General features: G+C 47.3%; 1 protein-coding gene across 1 annotated transcript in view; it reads left to right on the top strand.

Moving 5' to 3' along the window:
• LOC147693383 (protein NSUN7-like) overlaps nucleotides 1-21,465 on the top strand; it is a 162,218-nt gene that overhangs the window by 123,199 nt on the left and 17,554 nt on the right. The window contains exon 5 of the mRNA XM_086933716.1: nucleotides 3,653-3,836. Within this exon, the coding sequence (XP_086789842.1) occupies nucleotides 3,653-3,836 (184 nt within the window). The remainder of the gene's footprint in view (nucleotides 1-3,652; nucleotides 3,837-21,465) is intronic.

The following is a 21,465-nucleotide window of genomic DNA, read 5'->3' as shown; positions in this document are numbered from 1 at the left end:
TTGTTATGTTATTTATATTTTTATAGCGCGCAGCTGCCCCAGCAAAGGGGCGTCCTGGCGCTTTGACAGACACTATAACATAACACACAGTAAAAGAAAGAAATTAACCAGACATAGGAAACAGGAAAGCTCTCTTATATTTCTACATGCCGCCCGCATACACCAGTACTGGTTAGGTGGAGCCCAACCTCATTAAACGAAATAGAAGCCTTGCCTCGAGGTTGATTAATTTAGAATTCATCTGTCCTAAGCGCTTCAGAGGATTTGTTCCAAAAGGCATCACTTTAACTTTTCAGGTCTGGCCTTTGGAGACCGCTTTAGCTGACTTGTGCTGCATCCTTGTTTTAACGGTAAAATACGTCATCATAGAGGGGCTTTTACTGAGGGGTCTTTATCCATTGTTCTGTTAAATTGGCATTCTTGCTTGGCTTTTGCTCATCACAGCAAAGCGCATGGGGCAACTAGTAAGCCCTCTTCAGCAGGAGACCTCATTCTATTTCAACAACAGCAGGCACCCTGTGCAAAATGTCTCCTTCCATTCAGAAAGGGAGTGCCATAGCTTGTGGGGTAATATATTTTTTTTAATGTATTTACAGTTTTTTTTTAATCTGTTTTGTGATGTTCTGGTAGCATTCCACACGCTGCTGCTGGGCCTCACACTTTGTTTTATACGTGGCATTCACACATGTTCTTTATTTACCAGTGGCAGAAACAGTTCCGAAATGGCCATCCAGGTGGGAGAATGCGTCCACATTCATGGACGGTTACCATAATTCTTCTTTTATTCTTATTTAATTACATTTTTTGTTCCGATGGTGGGCAGCAGTAACACACACAGATACTAGGTAGCTCACTCCACTTTTCATTTGCACCAGTCTGCATTTTTTTTTTTAATCTAAAACCATTTCAGACATACTCATGCTGCACATGCAATCACATGCATAAGTGGCCATCTAGAATTGCTTTTACAGTTGATGAAAGATATACTTTCAAGATAATAGCGCACACAGGCGCAAGCATCGGCACCTATCTCGAAATGAATTTTATACTTTATAACAAAAAACATTTCAAGATGGCCGCCAAGGTGCATAAATGCATGTGCACTCTTCAGAACAATCCTGTAATTATTTTTTTTTAAATGAAGTATTACTAAAAGCACATAGCCAACCACAAAACACAAGCATTGGTAAAGCCAGTAGTTCCATGGTTCACCAATAAAGGACAGACATTTTGGCTTTGTGAAGGCTTTGTTTTTTTTTGTTGCATTTTTACTTAACCTGCTAATTGAGGTACAGCAAACATTTATTTATTTATTACAGGATTTGTAATGCGCATGGCTGCCTCAGCGACGAGGCGTCCCAGCGCAACCAGAAACCAGACAAGAGCAGGGAAACATAGCAGGCAACAGGAATCACAAAGTAGGGAACAACCACATCTTCAGAGATTTGCGAAACGTCCGAAGGCTAGGGGTAGCTCAAATATTTAATGGAATAGAGTTCCACAGTTTGGCCGCCAAGAGGCCGAACGAAAGGCCCCCTGCCCTTGCTTTCCTAACACGGGGGACACAGACCAATCCTTGATTAGCCGAATGCAGAGCTCGGCTAGGAAGGTATTGCTTCAGTAGGCCCAATAGCCCCACCGGGGCTTGGAGCCTCAAGATTTTATGCGCAGTGCAGAGCACCTTAAACTGTATGCGCGCTTCGATTGGCAACCAATGCAGCTTCACAAGAACCTGGGCCACAGAGTGAGATTTTGGGAGAGCAACTAACATGCGTGCGGCTGCATTCTGGACCCTCTGCAGGCGCTTGATGCTAGCTTTATTGGCACCTAAATATAAGGCATTGCCGTAATCAAGCCTCGCCAGGATGGAAGCCTGCAAGATGGTCTGGCGCACTCTGGTAGGGAAGAAACCAAGCAGAGGTCTCAGTCCTCTCAGAAGCCCAAAACAGACTGTGGCTACAGCTTTTGTCTACTTATCGAATGTTAGTCCGGCGTCGAGCCAGAGACCCAGATTCTTCACCCTCTCCTTCGGCAACGGCGCAGGCTTCAGATGATCAGGCCACCATTGCTCTGACCAGAGTCCCTGGTCCTTCCCAATGGCATCATTGAGGATTTGCGCTGCTTTAAATGTAAATGAGCAACCTTGTTTGAGGCTATTCAGAGTTTGTAAAGTATCCAAGTATTTCCCTCACTCTTGAGCTGCACACGGGTCCACATCTTGGAGTGAAGCTCTCATAGAAGGTGCCAAAATTTAGGATCTAATTCAATCTGTGCAGCTTCCCGCAGGTCCGATCCCTGTGACCCTGTCAGACGCAGATGAGGGTCTATGAAGTAAACATGCATGTTTTTGGCTTTTCCACGTGCATTGAGGAACCATGTTGTTTGATATTATGCCCACACTTTGGCAAGAAGGGTGAGCTGTGAATTCAGTTTGAGCTCTGCTGGTGATGTGATGCTGCAAGGCCCACTTTTCAAAAAAATACCAGCAAGACATGTGCATACATTTTTACCTGCATTAAAAAACCCATAAGAAGCTGGATCATCAAGGGCACCACTCTTGGGAAACAAATATAGTCAGCAACTAATACTGACAGCGTAGTGGACCTCCAGGAATCCTTGCTCTTTAAGTAGATTGACAGTGATGCCAACAGGACCTGCTGCTTGAGTGTGTTGTCCTTTGTCTAATTTTCCTTACCACTAATGTGGATGCCTCGAGTTCTGATCCCTTGTAGAACACACTCTCGGATTTCGCCCCTCTTTACACAACACCGTTTGTGAGACAAATGGTTCAGCAGTTGAAATAAGGGTGTAAAGAATAGTTATATAATTGAGGCACATTTTTGGCTCCAAAAGTTACACGTTAGTAGTAGTCCTATTGCTTCTCCTATTCACCAGGAGCGGCACCCATGTGATGGGGGAGGAGCGTCACACACTGCTCAGGCCAGCAGATGATAAATAAAATGATAATAAAACAATATTATCATTTTATTGATCACCGTATGACAGAGTTGATGTCACACTGAGGGGGTGAGGGGAGGGCATGGCAGTGAGGAGGAATGGTGGGCACTGAAAGTGCCCATATCGTTTTGGACATGCCGCCAAACGACATATGTGCTTATGTTTCTCCAACCGTGGAGAAAAGGCACAGGCTCCCTGTACTTGAGCGAGGATCAGACCAGCCCGCCCAGGCCTATCCTGGCGCTTCTCTCATGCTAGGTATAGCATGAGAGCAGCGTCTGGATTGGGTGGGGAGCCTGTGCTTTGTGGCCCATGGACTTTCGGGACAAAACGAGCACTGAGGCGGCCAGCAGCATCAGCGGGATTGGCAGGTAAGTCTTTTGATTTGATTTTTTTTCCCTAACCCACCCTTGCGCTGCCCTACCAATTTACATTTGGGTCAGCCGCCACTGCTGTTCACCAAACCTTTTGAGATCTGTTGCCAGAAATATAGGGTATTTCACAGCGTTGGGGAGTTGTCCTTCACATACATCTTGTGTCAATATAACCCCCCAAAATCACAAGAGGGTTTATACAAATGATTACAAATCAGTTTTGTATTTAATGTGCTATCTTGTCACTGCATCTGTGGGCTTTTTGCATTATTTAAGAGTTGTGTCTCTCTCTTTATTTGTGCCTCTCCTGCTTTTCACAGGGTGGAAGATGCCCTCCTCACACTTGGAAAACTTGGGCTGTCTCAAGTTAAGAGAAGTTCAGAGTTGAGGGGGCACACATTCCTACTGGACAAAGACTGTGATGATGTCATCGCCTTCCCAGCAGGTCTTCGGGACCTGCTCTGTGACTCCAACCTGGTCTCCAGCAAGTCCCTGGTGGTGCAGGTAAGGAGATACTGGCCAACAGAAGCAGGGAGGAGTTTGCTGGAGAACTCACCCCACGATATAATAACTCCCTGCATTTTACCAGTGGGGAGAGCACATTTGAGTTTCACAAGTAACAAATATGTCAACACACTTGCTTTTATTGCTATTCACTTTTTCCTCACTTAATCACCTTTTCTGTTATAAATTCTCTCAGGTCATGCTGTCCTTGACAGCAAATGAGGCGGCCTCAGTAATTTGTGATGGCAAACCACTTTTCCACATACCAAATCCCTTTTACTAGCTGATAATGTCTATCCCACCCATAATGGTGGTTTTGCATCCAGTGGCGGCTGCCACATACAAAAGGTAGTGGGGCAGAGGCACGTGGGAGGGAGAGCACGGGGGGGGTGGGGGGGTTAGGGGAGTATAAAAAAAAAATAAAAAAAAAGTACCTTATATTTCTGGCTGCGTCCCGCCGTGTGTTTTCTCTTCCGTGTCCCAGCAGGCACTGGGGCAGCATCAGACTCCCTGTCTGATCCCCGCGCAGAGGAGTGGGGGGATTGGCCTGAGCAGGCTGAAAAGACACTCTGCTCAGGTGACGGAGCCTGTGGGGATTCTCCAGCCAGGCTGCTCAATGTAGCTGGGCTGGAGAAACCTAAGTGCGCATGTGTCTTTTGGTTGGCCAGAGACGCTGGCCAAACACATATGTGCACTTAGAGAGTGCACATAGCACTACTCCTACCCGCATCCCATGCCCCGGTCCTGACCTTCCCTGCACATGCTGGCTGAGCCAGCTGCTTGAAAATCAAACAATGAAATATTTTATATTTTTGCTGATGGCTCTGTCAGTGGGGCTACGCTCCTGCACCATTGCGGAGTAGCCACACCTGTTTGCATCCCTTTCCAAATCACAAACAAGGGACATGGTAGAAAGAAATGTACCAATGGGTTGTGATCTCAATTGCGGTTGCAAACCACTGAAAAGTTACCAACTCTCAAAGTTGGAGTGGCAACTGATAGTGACATCATGAACCCCCCTGCTTTAGTAGCTAACGTGTGCATTACCACAGTGCCGGGTGCCAATCTAGTTGTGTCACATGCAATGTTTATTTGTGTTATAAACTTTTCTCTCTGAAGGTATTCAGACAATAGCTCATTAAACTCAGGCTATGAATCTTGTATTGTGTTTTGAGCAAATTAAGTCTGAAGAATAATAACACAAAAGAACAAAGGAAGGATATTTTTTTCCAGTTTTCTGAAGACTCATTGGATTCATTTGGGAAATTCTTTCTCGTGCTTTAATCATTAAGTATGATTTATTACTGTACTTTTTGAAACTGCATTTTCGATCATAGGTGTGTGTAGAGCTAATCTGTATCTTGTGTTTTTGGCTTTTCCAAATGAGTGGGGACATGGGAAGGTCACGTTCCCGGCTCTTTGCAGCACTATCTTTGCCCAAACTTTTAAATACTAAACGGACCGCTGCAGGCCCTGAGTGCCCTGACCTTCTGTCTCTTGTCCTGCGATATAAAGATGCATTCGTTGTTCAGACCGCGTTAAGTCAGGCGTGACTAACGCCTGCGTGGTTCCGACATACAACCCTTGAGTGGGTGTGTCTTCGAAACTTATGTTCAGTGAAAGAAATTATGCAGACATGGAAAAAAGGACACAGAGACTAAGAAATAGAGACAGCGGAAGAGAGGTAAAAAAACGAAAAAAGTGAATTAAGAAAAAGAAAGAAAGGCGTGTAGATGAAAATGGCAGAGAAGAAAGAATGCAAGACAAAACGAAAGATGGAAAGAATGAAGTTAAAAGAACAAAGGAAGGAAATGTTCAAGGATAGATGGAAAGATGAAGGAATCAACTGATAAAGGCTGGATTGAGGTATGGCTGGAAGTATGGTGGATGGATGGAGGTATGAAAGGATGAATGTGAAAGGATGGCTAGGTTGGTGAATTGATGGATAGATGTGTGAACAGAAAAATCAATGGATTGGTGGAATGGGGAAAGAATGGCTAGCGGGATGAAAATATGAAAGCATGAAAGCGTGAAAGTATTAAAAAATGGAAAGGTGAAATGATGGATGTATGGAAAGATTTTATAAAGTAGCATTTGTCACATTATTGGACATGGCCATCTTTTAAAAACAAGCAATGACAAAGCCCAAAGGTCCCACCTTTGAAAGGCTAAAATTGGGGGTGGGGGGAATAATTATTCCCAAATGGCTTCTAGTGCATGGCAGTGCATGCATAAATGCAGCATTTGGCATATGATTTGAAAGTTTTATTTACCATTGCAAGATGTCCAACAGTCATGTTTTTTAAGGTAATTGAATACAAAGTATGAGTGATGCTGCATAAAAGAAGCCAGCAGTTCAGTATCAGTAGCATATTAACTGACAATAGGACTCATCAGTATTCGAAGGATATGTAGTAATTTCTGGATAAATTCAGAAGTAAACCTTAAATGTGTGCATTGTTTCAACCCCAAAAATGGGTTACTCGCAAAACTTCCATGTCAGTAATTGGTCACTGGTGTATATTTAGTGAATGAAATCAACTAATCTGATTTATTTACCATTCCAAGATGGATGAAAGCCATTTTAAATGTAATTTAAAAACAAAGTATGAATAATGCCGTACAAAAGAAGCAAGCAGCCCAGTATCAGTACTATATTACCTGACAATGGGACACATCCATGGTCTAAGGATATAGAGTCATTTGTTAATAACTGTGTAATTAAACCTCAAAGGAGTGTATTGTTTCAACCCCAAACCTATAGGATTATTGAAAGATTTAATAAGAGCATTAAAGAAGGGATAAAGTTGGCTGGAGAGAATTTTGTCTCTACCGGAGCTCTCAACACACCCAAATCAAAGCCAGGCCAAAAAAGACAAGAGCCATCTTTCCTTGGACTTATTTACAACCAAATGTCCATTGTGTGCTAGTTCAATTCAGTTTATTTTCTCAAGATGGCATCCCTCCCCTTGCCCCTCTAACTCAATAATAGCACTACTGTCACAATTCACTCCCTGTGTTGTTGGTTCTTGATCCATGCAGAGTTTTGTGGAAGCCACTCTGCTTATGCTTAAAAACTCCAGCACCTAGATTTCCCTGCTCAATGCTTCATTTCCACCCCGGTAGGCCAAGGATGGGCGGAAGAATTCAGTACACCTGCGACTGGCAGGTGATAGCCTGCTCACAACTGATGCTTGTGATGATAGTGAGTACTTTCAAGCCCCAGTCCCTTTAGTCCAGCGTTGTTTATTGTAGCAGTGTTCCTGTTTGACTGACCCCATGGTTCCTAAGATTTTCCTATCCCAGTTTCCAGTATTCCTGAGCTATGGTTAATCCTGAGCCTTAGTGTTTCCATGTGCCTTGTACTAGCTCTGCCTTCAGTGTTTCCTTGATTTTGGGGCTATTTACTGCTTCCTTGAACTTTTACTCCTTCTGTATTAACCTTTTCCCCAGGACCTGCCTTCTTCCCATTTACCTTATTTCCAGTTTCTAGTTTGCTATCTCCCTATTCCAGCTGTTTTAGCTTCCATTTACCTTGCGTGGTTTGTTTCTTGCATTCTGCCAACTGTGTCTTTTGTTTTCTCTTCTTTCCTGTTAAGCACTCCTCCTTGCAAGCTCCTTGTCTATCGTGTTTGTGTATTTAGTTCTACATTCCTATTACCTCCTTGCGTGTTCCTGTTCAATTGCCAGGATTTATGGACACAGCTGACAACCTAGGTGGTGTTTCTTGTCTACCATGAGTACTGTCTTATAGTTATGTTTATAACATCACCATAGGTATCAGCTGCACAGACCCTGCCTTTGCATGTGTATCTAATATATGGATATTTGCAGTCAAAATCTATAACTGCAATTGTGGATGAGGAACTTACTGAGCTTCAGTCCTCCTGTGTAGAGCTCCCGAGTGCTTTACCCCACATCCCCTTTATTGTTAACTAGCAGCCCGTCCCGACGTTGTCCGGGTATGAATTGCTGCCGGCCAGTAATATATTGTTTCGTAGGATTTCATTTTGATAGCATTTCTTATCTGTGACAGGCCTGTGAAACGCTCCGATTCACAGTGCACTGCTGATGCACTTAAGAGTGCGCGTTCAGTAGTGTGTGAACTCGAGTTTCCCTACTTTATTTTCCTTGCAATATTATATAGCGCGAACTCGACAACATGGCATGAGCACAATTTACATTACAGAAGAACACATTGATTTGTGGTAGGCACGGGGAGACAAAGCGATTTGCCTGGAATCACAGGATGTTGAGCTGATGCCGAGATTCTAACATATCTCCCCATCTCTAAAGTTCGCAATTCTAGAACTTGTGGTGGGAGGTGTGTCTAAAAGTGTATGTCGGTGCTGGGCATCAATGAGAGAGACCTGTGCATTTTTCAAATCGGTGATGAAAAAATATGAGTATGTTGCTGGAGATGTGGGCCACCGTGCCACCAATGTACTTACCGGGGGAGGGTAAACACCCATTATTCTGCAACTTTCTTTCCACATACCATCACTCCGCATACTTTCATTATAAAAGTACCATGACTCCGGAATGCCATTATAACGCATAGCATTACATTTTATATGCTTTTACCACGCATACATTTACAATGAAATTCGTTGTAAATGCATGAATGGTAAAAGCATGTTTTTTTTAATGTTTGGGTAAGGTAAGTATGGGTATAGGGGTATATGTTTTGGGGTACTGAGGTATATGTTTTTGGGTGTTTGGTTATTTTAAGGGTTCAGATATAGTTTTGGGATATGGGGTACAGGGGTAGGTTTAGGGTTTGGGGATAGGTATGGGTTTTGGGGTACAGGGGTATTTTTAGGGTTCAGGGCTAAGTTTGGGTTTTGGGGTATTGGGGTATTTTTAGGGTTCAGGGGTAGGTTTGGGTTTTGGGGTACAGGGGTATTTTAAGGGTTCTGGGCTAGGTTTGGGTTTTGGGGTACAGGGGTATTTTTAGGGGTAGGTTTGGGTTTTGGGGTACAGGAGTATTTTAGGTTTCAGGAGTAGGTTTGGGTTTTGGGATACAGGGTTATTTTTATGGTTCCGGGCTAGGTTTGGGTTTTGGGGTACAGGGGTATTTTTAGGGTTCAGGGGTAGGTTTGGGTTTTGGGGTACAGGGGTATTTTATGGGTTCAGGGCTAGGTTTGGGTTACAGGGGTATTTTATGGGTTCAGGGCTAGGTTTGGGTTACAGGGGTATTTTAGGGTTCAGGGGTAGGTTTGGGTTTTGGGGTACAGGGGTATTTTTATGGTTCAGGGCTAGGTTTGGGTTTTGGTGTACAGGGGTATTTTTAGGGTTCAGGGGTAGGTTTTGATTTTGAGGTACAGGGGTATTTATAGGGTTCAGGGCTAGGTTTGGGTTTTGGGGTACAGGGGGATTTTTAGGGTTTAGCGTTAGGTTTGGGTTTTGGGGTACAGGGTATATTTATAGGGTTAAGATGGGTTAGTGTTTAAGGATGTTGGGGTATTTTAAGGAGTAAGGGTGGGGTATGATGAATGGGTGCAGGGGTATTTAAAGGGAGCAGGGTGGACACCCGGAGCTGGAATGTACTGAACCTGGGAAGAAAAAACAATGAAATATTGGGCACAACGCACACTTTTTTTTCCGTAATCCCCTGCCCCGCACACGCCCACGCCCCCAGCACACGCCCACAGCACTTGATATGAGAAATGGCATGAAGGGCGGAACGTACCACACGCCCCCAGCGTTTGTCACGCCACCAGCACACACCCACAGCACAACGCAGACACGCCCACAAGGGACTACTTCCAACGCTGTATTGGGTGTTGTGATTGGTGCTGTGGTTCCTGAGATTACCCGCCTCAAAGGTTTGGGCTCTCTCTTTATTATATTAGTATGGATTGGTGAATTCTTTGTCAAATAAAAAACCTTTGTGAGAGAGAGAGAGCAGTGACTGACCATATTCCTGTTCTCTGAGCTTTACTTAATGCTCTTTCCTTTCCCTTGTGGCCAGAGCCAGCGAGGTCACGAGACAGGAGGGGATTAGAAGAGAGCAGTCAATGTCATTGCTCATTTTTAGCCTACAAAGCAACTGTTTGTAAACCCTGCCTGAAGGAGGCAGTCCGGGTCAGTTTTCCTCCTGGACACTGAACTCGCTTGATGACTTAGGTTCTCTGTTGTGGCAGTGGCTGCTGATGAAAATTAAATTCGTTTTATCAAGTGATAATTTTAAAATTTACGTGGTGGGTGGGAAAGAAATGTTATTTTATTTTTCTTTGTTAGCCACTGGTCGCTCTGACTCCATATTTAGTTTGTCCTTAATTTTGAAGTGGTGCCTATGACTGTCTAAGGTTTTCTAGTTGAGTTACTTCTAGGCCTGATGCAGCAGCACCTGTGGGCCCATACATGAAGCTTTAACCTTGTTTCTGTCCTCCAGCTGCTTGTTCCTAAGTGTGGAAACCTGACCATAATTCTAGTGTTCTGACAAAAAGACTGTGGGCCTCATTTATGAGGCCTTGCGTCACTTTTGCGCTGCTGATGCGTTACTTTTTGTGACCCATCGGCGGCGTAAAACGTGCGCCTTGTTGCGCCATATTTAAAAAGTGACGCATCTAGGTAGATGCGTCACATTTTAAACCCCTGCGCCACATTATACCTGCGTCAGGTATAATGTATGCAGAGGGGGCGTTCCCCCGCAAAAAGCCTCGTAATAGTGACGCAGTGAAATCTATCAGATTTCACTGCGTCACTTTTAGGACGCTTTTGCGTCAAAATCTTGCGCCTGCCTCACAGCAGGCGTAAGACAGACGCAAGCCCTTTCACATGGGGCTTTCCCCATGTGAAAGGACACATTGCTGGAGTTGCGTCACTTTTGTGACACACTCCAGCAATGCGTCACTTTTGCGCTTACAGATACGTCAGAAATACTGACGTATCTGTAACTCCTTGCGACATGATGCGTCATACTTTAAATATGACGCATCATTGGTGTCGCAAGGAGTGCGCTGTGAAAAGTGACGCATCGCTGTTTTCACGCAGTGGTGCGTCACTTTTCATAAATAAGGCCCTGTGTGTGGCTCAAGTCTTACACTTTTCTCCCTGGGGGTAACTGGTTCGGTTTCATGGATTAGGCCTGCCCTCTCCTCCACTCCAGGCATAATAGCGCAGGCCTCCGTGCACACACAACAGACAGGAGGCTTAAAGACGCATGCCGTTTATTTTCTGCTGCTTCTTCAGCGCTGTAGATGCTGAAATAGAAAGTGAACATGTGTAAATGGAGCGTAATTACACTCCAGACCCAGTGCACAGCTTAGGAAAGGTGATTGTCCCAATCTTTTACATTTATTTAATTCTTAGCGATAGTTCATCAAAAATACTCCAACGTTATAATGAAACTTCATTTATTTCCTCAATTTCTTTTACACGTGAGATGCAAATGAGTTTTTCAGCTTCTCATGCCGTGGATATGCCCATCCGGGCCTTTTTCCGGACACGTAAAAACACATAGAAACATCCTCAGTAGCTAATCAATGTTGTACCCAATGCATTTCGGGCTGTTTAGAAAGCCCTTCGTCAGGGGTTCACTACAATAGAAAGAGATCGCAATTAACATACGGTTTCACCCCCTCTGATTCACTCGAAAATGCATGCTTATAAATGCGTGCTATGTATTCAAATTTCCCTTTCACACAACGCTTTCCCTCTAAAAATGCGGTGTAAAATGCCACCGTGACTATTTCCTTGAGCGCGCCGTTGCTTATTGCTTATTAGTCTTAACTTTCCTTTTTCTCATCCATGAACCTGCATTTATCCAAAAGCCACCTTTCACTCCCTCCCTCTTTCAACTCCAGCCTTCTAGCCATAAGTTCGTACCTTCACTGCTTCTTTCACATGTATCCTAGAGAGGGTTCCCTTTGTCAGCAACTATTACCAAACGTAGGTTTCCACTGTTTTAAAGCCATGTGACATCATCCCGCCTCTTTGGTTAGTCCTATCAGCGCCTTACATTAATCACTGAATGAACGTGAATGACTCCATAACCCATAATGCACCTCTTTCTAAATCACCATAAACAGAATGTCGTCCTACAATCTATTTCTAGATCTTTCTACCACTTGTACTTATCACTAACAAAGCTCCATATTACCTCAGGCATTTGATACTATACCCCGCCCACCCATATGATGTTAAACATTGCGTTGCCATTTAGTTCTTTTGATTGCAATTTAAATAAGAGTAAAGCTTATACGCAATCTCGTGATCTTAAACACATATTACACAAATATTCGAACATCGTTAAATATGTAACGTATCTTTAACAACTGCTTTTCAAGTCTGTCAGCTAAATGGAACCGTCTGTAAAGTTCACAATGTTCCTTCTGTTTCTAGGATGTGCATATCACGTGTGGTGATTCCTTTCCGTTAAAGTTTTAATTGCTGTTCGTTTTCTCTTTGTGGGTGCAGCTTACAGGTAGGGTAGAAAAAGTATCCAATACATCGCAATGATTGCAGTGCACACCTCAGTTCTCCTGTTTTTTTGCTTACTGTTCTGATCATCAAATATTCTCCGTTTTGCGTGCTGCCTGGGTTACGTGATCCACCCTGTTTTCACGCTTAATAGTTAACATGTGTAAGTGAGCCAGATCAGCTTTAAATTGCTATCGTGCCAGGTCACTGCTTGGTCTCCCTTCGTTTAATTAATGTTAGCCTCTCTGCTTGTTGCTTAGGAGGGACCCCTGTCTTAGCGCTATCCCACCCCACCTCCATGCCAGAGATTGTAGCATGCCCCGTTCACACTCAACACACTTGTCAATGAGGAAGGGACTGACATCGCGAGCCGGCGGAACTACAAAAATGGCCGCTGTGATGTCATTTTGTAGTCCCGCGGAGAGATTCCCTCAGCGTTTTGCTGTTTTTTGACCGATGGTCAGTGTTGCCAGAGCTATAAAATACGAATAAACAGACTCTCGCTAGTAAGAGCGATAGTTTCCTTGCAGGCATCAGCCATTACCTTTTAAAAACGGGGCAGATATAAAACGAAGAAAAAGTAGTCCCCTTTGCTGAAACAATACTAAAACGCCCAGTTTCTTTCCCGATGTCATCACGCAGACGTCACGGCCGGCGCTACTTGCAAGGGACTACTTTATTTTTATTCCTAATTATTTAAACAACGTATATTTTTTATTTTTATATAGCCTATGTCCTTCTGCTTGCCCTGAGGTTTTCAAAGATTTCTTGGGTGTTTGGATTGGTGGTGTACTTTTCGAGTTTACCTGGCTCAAAGGACACAGTTCTCTCTTTATAATAGTAGTATAGATGTTGTTCCATGCACGTCTGTCCTGGGTGTTCATCTGAATGCCAAATTGCCCCTTGAGTGCCTGTTCTTTCTGATCTTGGACTTTCTTGTTCCCTTGTGCAGAGCTTCACCTTTGGATCCACTTTCTCCTCGGACTCCTTGTGTGCTCTTGGGAGACTCTTTACCCAACATTCTGTTTACTTTAGTTACCCTGCCACCCGTCCTTGCCAGTGTTCTTTACAGCCACTGGTAACAACAAACACTTCCATTTGTTCAGTCATCTTCCTCACTTAAATTAGAATATATTTGATCAGAGACTACAGACAATCCAGGGTGCAATATAATCAACACAGAGGCTTCATTCTTGCATCCCAATAACACATTTCTAGGCTCTTCCTAAAACTGTATCCAACCCATTTTTGGTAAAGATTTCCTTCAACGACTTATGGTCCATCCTCACTGTCAAATCCCCACCTGGCGCAAAATTCCTAAATTTGTTGCCTGCCAAACTGTGTACCAATGTCTCCTTTCTAATAACATAGTATTCGAGAAATGCTGAGAAAGTGGCTTTTTTCACACTATTTTATTCTCTTACTGTGATGATCGAGCTCCATGACGTTTGAGGAGATGAGCGCTTTTGAAAACTTAAAAAATTAATAAATGAAGCGGTCTGTGGGCGAGACCTAAAAAAATGTTTCCTGTTTCAGACAGTAAATACAGGGATGGTGGGCTGCTGTTCCTTACAGGCTGTACAAAAGGGGGGGGGGGGGGGGGGTGATGGACGGAGCATCTGAACCAAACACTCACACCCAGTCAACAGATCTGGGTTTAATCCATCACCGTTCTTTAGCCCACTCTGCCACCCCAGTTCAGACATGGCTATATGCAAATCAGTCTGACCCTGTGCCTCATGGGAACAGTTTAGCCCGAACTCCCAAGCCATGTCTTTCCTGGACCGGAAACAAGCTTCCGGGGACCGGTTTGCCACTGGATTCAAGCAAGCCTGGCTGAAGATGGCTGTAATGCCAGAAACCTGTCCTAGGAAGCTTGAATCCGGTCCAGAGAAGGCATGGCTTGGCAGTTCCCACCCCCGTTATTTGATTTGGAATAGTACATCAGGCTCGTAATTATTAAATCACAGCATATTTGTAGAAATAGACCTGCTGCTATCAGGTTAACAGCCTTCATCGCACTGCACACCTCTAGCTAAGATTCCACTGGTGTCCTCCTTGCATGTTTAACGCAACACTGGTGCAGCCTCTGTTGTCACTATTCAGTATGAGCAGTCTTTACTAGAACCAGTAGGGCAGCTCAAAAAGTTAATGCACCTTTTGCTGACATGTAACAGAAGCGTCAGCAGATTATCATCAGCATTCTGGGTGCTTGGAACAATCCTGCGAATGGCAAGTCTGTGATATCCCGCCACGTTTTACCCACTGGATTGTTAATGAATTGGCTCTTTTTTTTACTGTATGTTTAAATAAATACAATCTTTTCCATTTGGATATATACTAACACAGGTCTAATTGTAGTTCTATGCTTATACTCGTATGTTCTTTTTGTAGGGACCTATGTCTTTTGTAATAGACTGTAGAGCCCCAATCATGTCTATTGGTGCACTGTAGAACATCCACAAGTGTACATGCCGGTGCGCTGTGGAGCTCCAAATGTACACCTTGCTGTGGAGACCCACAAGTACAAAGAGAATAGGCTGTGAATCTAATCAAGAATGCAGAATGGGCCATAGAGCCTGACAGGTACACCAGAGAATGGTTGCACAGCCCCAACAAGTGCTCCTAATGATGGCATCGCTGAGGGTGGGCTTTAGAGCACCACAGGTATAGCACCAGGTAGAGGGTGAGCTTTAGAGCATCACAGGTATAGCACAAGGTAGAGGGTGAGCTTTAGAGCACCACAGGTATAGCACCAGGTAGAGGGTGAGCTTTAGAGCATCACAGGTATAGCACCAGGTAGAGGGTGAGCTTTAGAGCACCACAGGTATAGCACCAGGTAGAGGGTGAGCTTTAGAGCATCACAGGTATACCACAAGGTAGAGGGTGAGCTTTAGAGCACCACAGGTATACCACAAGGCAGAGGGTGAGCTTTAGAGCACCACAGGTACACCACAAGGCAGAGGGTGAGCTTTAGAGCACCACAGGTATAGCACAAGGTAGAGGGTGAGCTTTAGAGCAGCACAGGTATACAACAAGGTAGAGGGTGAGCTTTAGAGCACCACAGGTATAGCACAAGGTAGAGGGTGAGCTTTAGAGCAGCACAGGTATACAACAAGGTAGAGGGTGAGCTTGAGAGCACCACAGGTATAGCACAAGGTAGAGGGTGAGCTTTAGAGCAGCACAGGTATAGCACAAGGTAGAGAGTGAGCTTTAGAGCACCACCGGTATAGCACAAGGTAGAGGGTGAATTTTAGAGCACCACAGGTATAGCACAAGGTAGAGGGTGAGCTTTAGAGCAGCACAGGTATACAACAAGGTAGAGGGTGAGCTTTAGAGCACCACAGGTATAGCACAAGGTAGAGGGTGAGCTTTAGAGCAGCACAGGTATAGCACCAGGTAGAGAGTGAGCTTTAGAGCACCATCGGTATAGCACAAGGTAGAGGGTGAGCTTTAGAGAATCACAGGTATACCACAAGGTAGAGGGTGAGCTTTAGAGAATCACAGGTATACCACAAGGTAGAGGGTGAGCTTTAGAGCACCACAGGTATACCGCAAGGTAGAGGGTGGGTTTTAGAGCACCACAGGTACACAACAAGGCAGAGGGTGAGCTTTAGAGCACCACAGGTATACCACACGGTAGAGGGTGGGTTTTAGAGCACCACAGGTACACAACAAGGCAGAGGGTGAGCTTTAGAGCACCACAGGTATACCACAAGGTAGAGGGTGGGTTTTAGAGCACCACAGGTATACAACAAGGTAGAGGGTGAGCTTTAGAGCACCACAGGTATACCACAAGGTAGGGGGTGTGCTTTAGAGCACCACAGGTATACCACAAGCTAGAGGGTGAGCTTTAGAGCACCACCGGTATACCACAAGGTAGAGGGTGGGTTTTAGAGCACCACAGGTATACAACAAGGTAGAGGGTGAGCTTTAGAGCACCACAGGTATACCGCAAGGTAGAGGGTGAGCTTTAGAGCACCACAGGTATTCCACAAGGCAGAGGGTGGGCTTTACAGCACCACAGGTATATCACAAGGTAGAAAGTGGGCTTTAGAGCATCACAGGTATACCACAAGGTAGAGGGTGGGCTTTCGAGAGCTACATGTATACCACAAGATAGAGGGTGGGCTTTAGAGCAGCACAGGTGTACCCACAAGGTAGAGGGTGGGCTTTCGAGAGCTACATGTATACCACAAGATAAAGGGTGGGCTTTAGAGCCACATGTATACCACAAGATAGAGGGTGGGCATTGGAGCAGCACAGGTGTACCCATAAGGTAGAGGGTGGGCTTCATCATTCAAATCGGATTTTAACTAAGTGGCTGTTTCGTCTCAGGAGATGTATACAATCTATCTACCCCCACCCTTCTGTCAGAAGGGGGAGGGGGACAGCCCCCGGTAAGCACTATATTATTGCATTGCAGTCTTGCAGCTGGCTAATGTGCTTGGACACACCTGCGAACAGAGGGACAACAGCGTGTGGTCGTGAATGGCTCGTCGGACTAGCTGGTGGCCTCCCCTTCCTCCAGCATGGAGGGAGCAAGAAGGTAGAATGAGGCCAGAAATTTCATCATGCAAGTTGGGAGTATTACTGAATAGGGAATGAAAACACTGACCACACAGAAGCAGCAGGACAGTGATACCCTACACTAATTGTTTATGAACGTGACTGAACATAAAGGCAAGACCAAGCCTCCCAGGCCAGCCCCCCAGGAGACATGGCTGCCAGGACCAGCCAAAAAGTATCAATATAATAAATACTACATCACCAACACTCAAAGTCCCATCATGAGGACACATTGCTCTTCCTTACTCGGAAGGTGTTATCTTGACAGCTCTCCCATTCCAGTGGAGAAGGTGTAATTGTGAACTCAGCACTTGGATTTCCCACTAGGTGCTGTCACTTCTGGTGTAATCCTAGGCCTGGCCAGCAGGTGAGAACACATCACAAGAGAACGCTGCTTTCCCTCACCCAAGAGCGGCCATGTCAACAATCAGCCCCGCAGAGATATGCCATTGTAGACCGTCGCACTACAGAATATTGCGGATCCAGGAAATCCCCGACCCTGTTCCACTGCGGTTATTCTGGGGAGCAGCCATGAAATAATGCTGACAGCAAGTATTTAATTTTTTTAAATATTTTTGGGCACTCTCCAATAACATCCCTAAGGATTCTTTCCTTCAATTTACAAGACAAGATTGACAGTGATTCAGCAGCATATTGTAACAAAAAGCATTAGAACATCTTACGAATATGTTCATAATTGTACCACCAAAAGCTCTAGAACAATAAAGCAAAGTTTCATGGTGACTATTACCTGAGAGTGTCCCAATAGTCGCCTGCCGATCCAGGAATCACAGTATGGGCGAAGATGTGTAACGTGAACAAGCAAAGTTAACTCCAGGGTTAAACACTGATAACCAATAAACATAGCCTGTTCCCCATGAGCTCATTCACCTACTCCCTTCTCATTTACGACACTCTATATTTGACCAGCTAGGAGACTGTCATATATGCTCTTGTCATCTCTGCAATCTTCTTTAGTCTCGGAGGCAGAGCCTGATAGTGAACAAAATCAATATTAGTTTAAAAAACATTCTAGGGGCGTGGCCAAGATGGCGGGCTGAGCGGTCGCACTTGCCGAGAGCTCCCGGACCCCTGAATTCCTGCACCGCCTGGAACCGCAGACTCCCCCCCGGGTCAAGCGGCAACTGAGCCTAGTGCTTACGGTAGAGGTGTAGGGAGCCTGCTGAGCCTGGTTTGCGCCGTCGGAGACGAGATTTTGGCCGGGGAAGCCCGGATCGAAGCCCGCTGAACGGCCCGAGTTAGAGCTGGAAGCCGCGAGTCTCCCAATCCCCGGAGCGTGACGGAGCGCCCGGCCTCCGAGGTTTGAAGCCCGCAGCGGTGCATGAACTGTTGAAGGGGGAGCCGGCGTCGGCTCCGCGAACGGCTCGGAGTTGTCTGACAGCAGCTGAACGGAGCGGAACGGAGCGGAGGTGCAGAGCGGAGGCGGAGTCGGCATCACTTCGCTGCGCCAGCCCGTGGCTTGACGAGGCCCGCTGGAGAGACCGCCTCGGCTAGCTATCTGTGCGGGACTGTGGAACGAGTCTCTCGGGGTGGATATTACCCTGAAGCAGTGGACCCCGGCGAACGTTGCATTGTGACTTGGCTCGCTGGCCGAATTTTTGGATCTCGGGTCGGAGAAGAAGGGAGGGTCTCCATCTTGGGCGTTGTCCCCTCGATCCTATTGAGCGGCCATTTTGTGGAGCTCGGCCGGGTCGCTCGGCCCTCCTGGTGCTCTTTGTGTGGGCAGCTCCCGGCTGGCATATAGCTGTTTTCTTTGCAATCCAGTGAGCCTCAGTGTCCGCTATTGATCTACAATGTCGAATGCCAGGGGGCAACGACGGGGCGACCGGACCTTGCCGGAAATGCTGGGACGAAATGCCCTACGCAGTGGAGGTGCCCAGCCTGCCGCGACCTCCCCGGCACCGACCAGGGGGGCAGAAGGTGGAGAGCCCCCGGTGACGAGGTCTTTTCTCGAGTCCCTGTTTAGTTCCCTCCGGGAGGACTTCCAAACACTCAAGCGCGAGGTAGCCGGGGAGGTCCGCGAAGTGAGGAGAGAGAAGGACTCCCTGGGGGACCGGGTGAACACGGTGGAGGAGGCTGGTCACTCCAGGGATGAGGAGATCACCCATCTGCAGCAGGAGGTCCTACGGCTACGGGAGCAACAGATTGAGCTGCAGGCCCACGCCGAGGACCTTGAGAACCGGTCCAGGCGAAACAACATACGGGTCCGCGGTGTGCCGTCCGGTGAGGAGGGCGAAGACGTGACTGCATATCTGGTGGCCCTCTTCCGTGCGATCCTGGGAGAGTCGGAGGACTTTCAGATTCGCATTGACCGGGCACATCGAGTGGGTCGCCCCCGCAGAGCCACGGCGCCCGCTTCGGACATCTTGGCCTTCCTCCCGAACTTTCCTTTGAAGGAACGGATCCTCCGAGAGGCACGAGGGCAGCAACCTTTCCGATTCCGGGACCACCCTGTGACCCTGTTCCAGGACTTATCCACAGTCACTCTACAAAAGAGGAAATCCTTCAAGATCGCCACGGACTTCCTTCGAGAGCACGAGACACAGTACTCCTGGGGGCACCCCTTCCGTCTGATCTTCAGGTGGAACGGTGTCTTGCATCAGCTTCGGTCCCTTCAGGATGTCTGCGCGGTGTTGGGCCTCACTGCATCGGATACTGATACCCCAGCCCCACGCCGGAGGCGCAGCACTCGTAATGGATGGCAGCAAGCTGGGGGGGGTGCCTCTTCTCCGGCGGAGCGCCCAGGTTCACCTGCAATCCGGGCGGATATGGAGGCCGCCATCCAGGAGGCCTCCAGGGTGGCGGCGAACGGCGAAGTGGCCTTGACGGCCTGAACTCACTCCGGGGGGAGTCTTCTTTAGCTCATTCTTCTTGCAGGTGCGGGGATCCGGGGGGTGGGCTGGGAGGTAGGGCGAGTGCTGGAGGTGGTGGCTGGACGTCCACTGGGTTGACTTACCACGGCCTTGCCCGATTCGGGCCGGACTGGGACAATGTCTTTTTTGAAAAGTTTGGGAAGCGGGGAATGGAGTTGGGGCGGGAGGGCAGATGTTTTGACTTTGGGACCTAGAGGGGGGGCCAGTAGTGGGGGGTGGTGTGGATTCGGTGGTGTAGAGGGGAGAGGGGGTCTTTTGGTTGTGGGGTGTTGGGGTTCGGGGACTGTACTGTGCCAGTGGCTGATTCAAAGTTGCTTTGTTTTGAGGCCTCGAAGGGTGCCTTCTGTGTTTGCTAGCGGGGCTTTGCTTCTTGATATGTGCTCCTTGAACTCCCTCTTTGATGGCTCTTAAGGTGCTTACTCTCAATGTGAAAGGGCTGAATAATCCGGTTAAGCGGCGGGCAGTGTTATCCCTGTTGGAAAACTCACAAGCGGATATCTGCCTGTTGCAGGAGACCCATTTGCTGGCTAAGGATTGCTCGCGGATGCGTACCCCCAGGTTCCCCACACAGCTATTCTCCTCGAGTACCTCCAAGACGGCAGGGGTGGCCATTTTGTTTTCCAGAGGGTTTAGGGGTGAGGTCGTGAGCAAGGTAGCGGAACAGAAAGGGAGACTACTAGTATATAGGATTAAGGTGGGGGGCTTGACACTGACTGTAGGCTCCGTTTATTGCCCGAATGAACATCAGGACCACTTCTTACACAGGGCCTTGGATGACGTTGCATCCACATCTGATAGGCATATAATGTTGGGGGGTGATTTGAATCTGGTCTTCGACGGGGCACTGGATAGGTCTGTGCAGCGGCGCCATCAGTCGGGTGAGCTTTCGGGCTCGATTCGAACTCGACTTGCGGAGCTGGACCTGCATGACATGTGGCGCCGCTTCCACCCCACCACCCGCGCATACTCTTACTTCTCGCACGCCCACAGATCTTATGCGCGCTTAGACCATCTCCTAGTGTCGGGCCCACTGCTCCTTTTGGCTTCGAATGCGGACATGGGGGTCCTCTCTCTTTCTGACCATGCTCCGGTGGAGGGCGTTTTTACTCTCCCGCCGGTGGCTCGGCCGAGGGGGGTCTGGAGGCTCCGAGACACGCTTTTGCATAGGCGGTCGGTGGTGGATCAGATCAGGGCGGCCATTTTGGCTTTTCGGACCGTGAACGATAATGGGGATACTTCCCGCGCGACGCAGTGGGCAGCCCTAAAGGCCGTGCTCCGAGGCGAATTTATCGCGATTTCCGCTGCAGAGAATAGGGACCGACAACTCAAGAGAGATGAGCTTACTCGGCAGGTGAAGGAGCTGGAGCAGGTTCATCACAGGACAGGGGCCCCCAGGGTGTGGAGGCAGCTGAAGGCGGCGCGGAAACTCCTGGCGGCCCTTGACACAGATCGGGCGGAGTACGCGGTGCTCCGCCTGAAGCACAAATATTACACGGGAGGCGATCGATGTGGGCGGCTCCTGGCTAACAAACTCAGGGTGCAGCACTTGCAGCACCGAGTGACGGAACTAGTGGACCCGGCCGGAGGCAGGGTCACGACCGATGAGCACATAGCGGACGTCTTCCGAGGCTTTTATGCGGACCTCTACTCCGGGGAGCCCCCATCGGCCCAGACTGAGGGGGACTATTTGGACTCGGTCTCGCTCCCGTCGCTGACACAGGATCAGGCTCAGTATTTGG

The sequence above is a fragment of the Lissotriton vulgaris genome, chromosome 8 (assembly GCF_964263255.1).
Source record: "Lissotriton vulgaris chromosome 8, aLisVul1.2, whole genome shotgun sequence".
Lineage (NCBI taxonomy): Eukaryota > Metazoa > Chordata > Amphibia > Caudata > Salamandridae > Lissotriton > Lissotriton vulgaris.
This window is presented reverse-complemented; position numbering and strand designations above follow the sequence as displayed.